General features: G+C 36.0%; 1 protein-coding gene across 1 annotated transcript in view; it reads right to left on the reverse strand.

Annotated features, from left to right (window-relative positions):
* Positions 1–958: 958 nt before the first annotated feature.
* Positions 959–2272, reverse strand: part of LOC106962008 (B-cell receptor CD22-like) — a 15141-nt gene continuing 13827 nt past the window's right edge. The window contains exons 16-17 of the mRNA XM_015056149.1: positions 1987–2046; positions 959–1885 (exon numbers count right to left, since the gene is read on the reverse strand). Of these exons, the coding sequence (XP_014911635.1) occupies positions 1782–1885; positions 1987–2046 (164 nt within the window). The 3' untranslated portion in view covers positions 959–1781. The remainder of the gene's footprint in view (positions 1886–1986; positions 2047–2272) is intronic.

The following is a 2272-nucleotide window of genomic DNA, read 5'->3' on the forward strand; positions in this document are numbered from 1 at the left end:
AACTGTCCCAACCTCACAAGAGCTCCGTCTTTCAGCTAAATCAACAGACGTCCTTCATATCGAGACATTCGTTCCGGTTTCATATAAGCATTAATAAGTTTTGGCGTGTCCTTTTTTCTACACGATGAGCTCATTCTCGAGTGCTGTGACATTTCCCACTTCTCCATTTTAGCTTGACCAAAGAACATTTGAACATTTCTGAGCAACTTAGCTAGAATTTCTCACCCAATTGACTCAAATCAGCAGGAAACAAAGAAAAAATGCCATCAGACATTTCCTATTTTGGTTTTTCAGTACATTTACACAATAGAATGACTTATGAATGAACTTTTCACTCTTTAGGAGTTGCGAGTAAAAAAATGGGTTCATGCTACACTGAACTACTGACAAAAGATAAAACAAAAATCTGAACGTTGAATGAACATCTCAGTGGTTTTGAATTCATTCTGTCACGAGAGACGGAAAAGTTTGACTCATAAATCCAGAGATACTGAACTTGGTGCCTCAATTCAACTAAAATAACTTTAACTTTTACTAATAATCCCATTAATAATACATTTCAGGTGATTGCAGATAAACACCATCTTGCCACTGAATGCTTCTTGTGAAAATTAATGTGTGCTTTTCAGCGTCACTGGTGTATTTATATATGTCGTTTGTCACTGCGGTTTCTTCATTCTCTTTTTTTCTCTCTTTCTGCAGCTATAGAAACAGTTACCTAATGTGTTGTTTTCTTTCTTTCTTCCTGTTTTTCTTATCTCCCTACTTTCCTTCAAACTTTTTGCCTGACCTCTCTTCATTTCTTCATTGGCTTGTTTACCCTTCTCCGTCTCTGTGTCCACTGCATTTGAAATAAAATCCCAAAGAGGTAGAGTTTGGCCACTGCACTTTAGGTTTTTCCAAATTCTGCTATATTTCAACTCGTGTCCAGTTACATCAAATCCTTCAGTCTCATTCAAGAGAAAGGTAGGACAAATTTATTGGGATAGCATTATTCATACACAAGGTTATTCAATGTGATTTACAGCGAAATAAAGTGACGGGTAAAAAGAAATGTGTTACAATACAACCTTTAAATGAAAAAACATACATTTTATAAATCACATAAAAAAATAAAAAATGTAAATTTGAAACACATTTTTAGACCTGGCTGAAAGGAACCAGTAGGTTTTGTCCATCTGAAGAATCAGATGATTTGTCAGTACATATGTAAACATCAACTCAACTCCAATGTGTGGAGGTCAAAGGTCACTCAGTTCCTTTTACACAGTCAGCGATATTTTGAATTAAATCCTTCAACAGACAGGGAACTGATGAAGTGATATACGAACTGGTTTTAGTCAGGACTCCGCCAGCAGCAATCTGGACATGAGCTGCAGCAGTGTAATTGTTTTCTTTCTATATATATATACTACTTGAGGTCTGTGCGGACAACATGAGAATAATCGAACCCATTGAAGATAAACGCGTGTAAGAGTTTTTCCTGGGTCTTGTTTTGACAGAGAATCCTTTATTGGTTGTTTTCTTATTCACTATGCGACGTTAGCAGACTGATTTAGGACAAATGTTTGGAGTGAGCCAACATTAGGAAAACGTTAAGCAGCCTCAAATACATTAAACCCGTCACCAAATCTGAAATGACAAGAAACATGGAAAACCTGATAATCAGTAAGAACTTTAGTTTTATTGCTATAATACTAGTAAAGGTTTTTCAATTAGTTACTGAGTTGAGTACAAATCATTTTTGAGATGCTGCTGGGTTTTTTTTTAAAACAACAGCTTTAATGTTTTTTGGGTTTTCTGGACATGGGACCATCGTTAGTCACAGTTCTTCCTGACTTGACGTTGGCATAAACTTCTGCCTCTGCTGAACGACTCCGTTTTCCTGTGAATTGAGAGATGAAAAGATTGTATATTTAAGCTGTACTGTATCTCCATACACATTTCAGTTGTCAGCTGGTAACCATAAGTAATTTTCTCTTTTACCTTTTGGTTTTTTCTTGGCTTTTTTCAAATGGATAATGTCGGTAGATGCCGCGGTGGAGTCTGAAGAAGAAATGCAAGCCGAGAGAAATGGACATTCAGCAAAAGAAGAATCTATTTACAAAGACAGGTGTGAGAAAAAAAAAAAGGAAACTGGGGGATGCTGGTCTGTTTTCTTACAAATGAACAACAGGATACTACAAAAAAAAGTAATAATAATCCACTGTAATCTGAGTGGATGCTTTAATATGGTACTGAACTGTACATAAGAAATATGTTCATCTTTACA

Source organism: Poecilia latipinna, unplaced genomic scaffold (assembly GCF_001443285.1).
Source record: "Poecilia latipinna isolate Pla-1442-1.1 unplaced genomic scaffold, P_latipinna-1.0 Scaffold1360, whole genome shotgun sequence".
NCBI classification, from domain to species: Eukaryota; Metazoa; Chordata; class Actinopteri; order Cyprinodontiformes; family Poeciliidae; genus Poecilia; species Poecilia latipinna.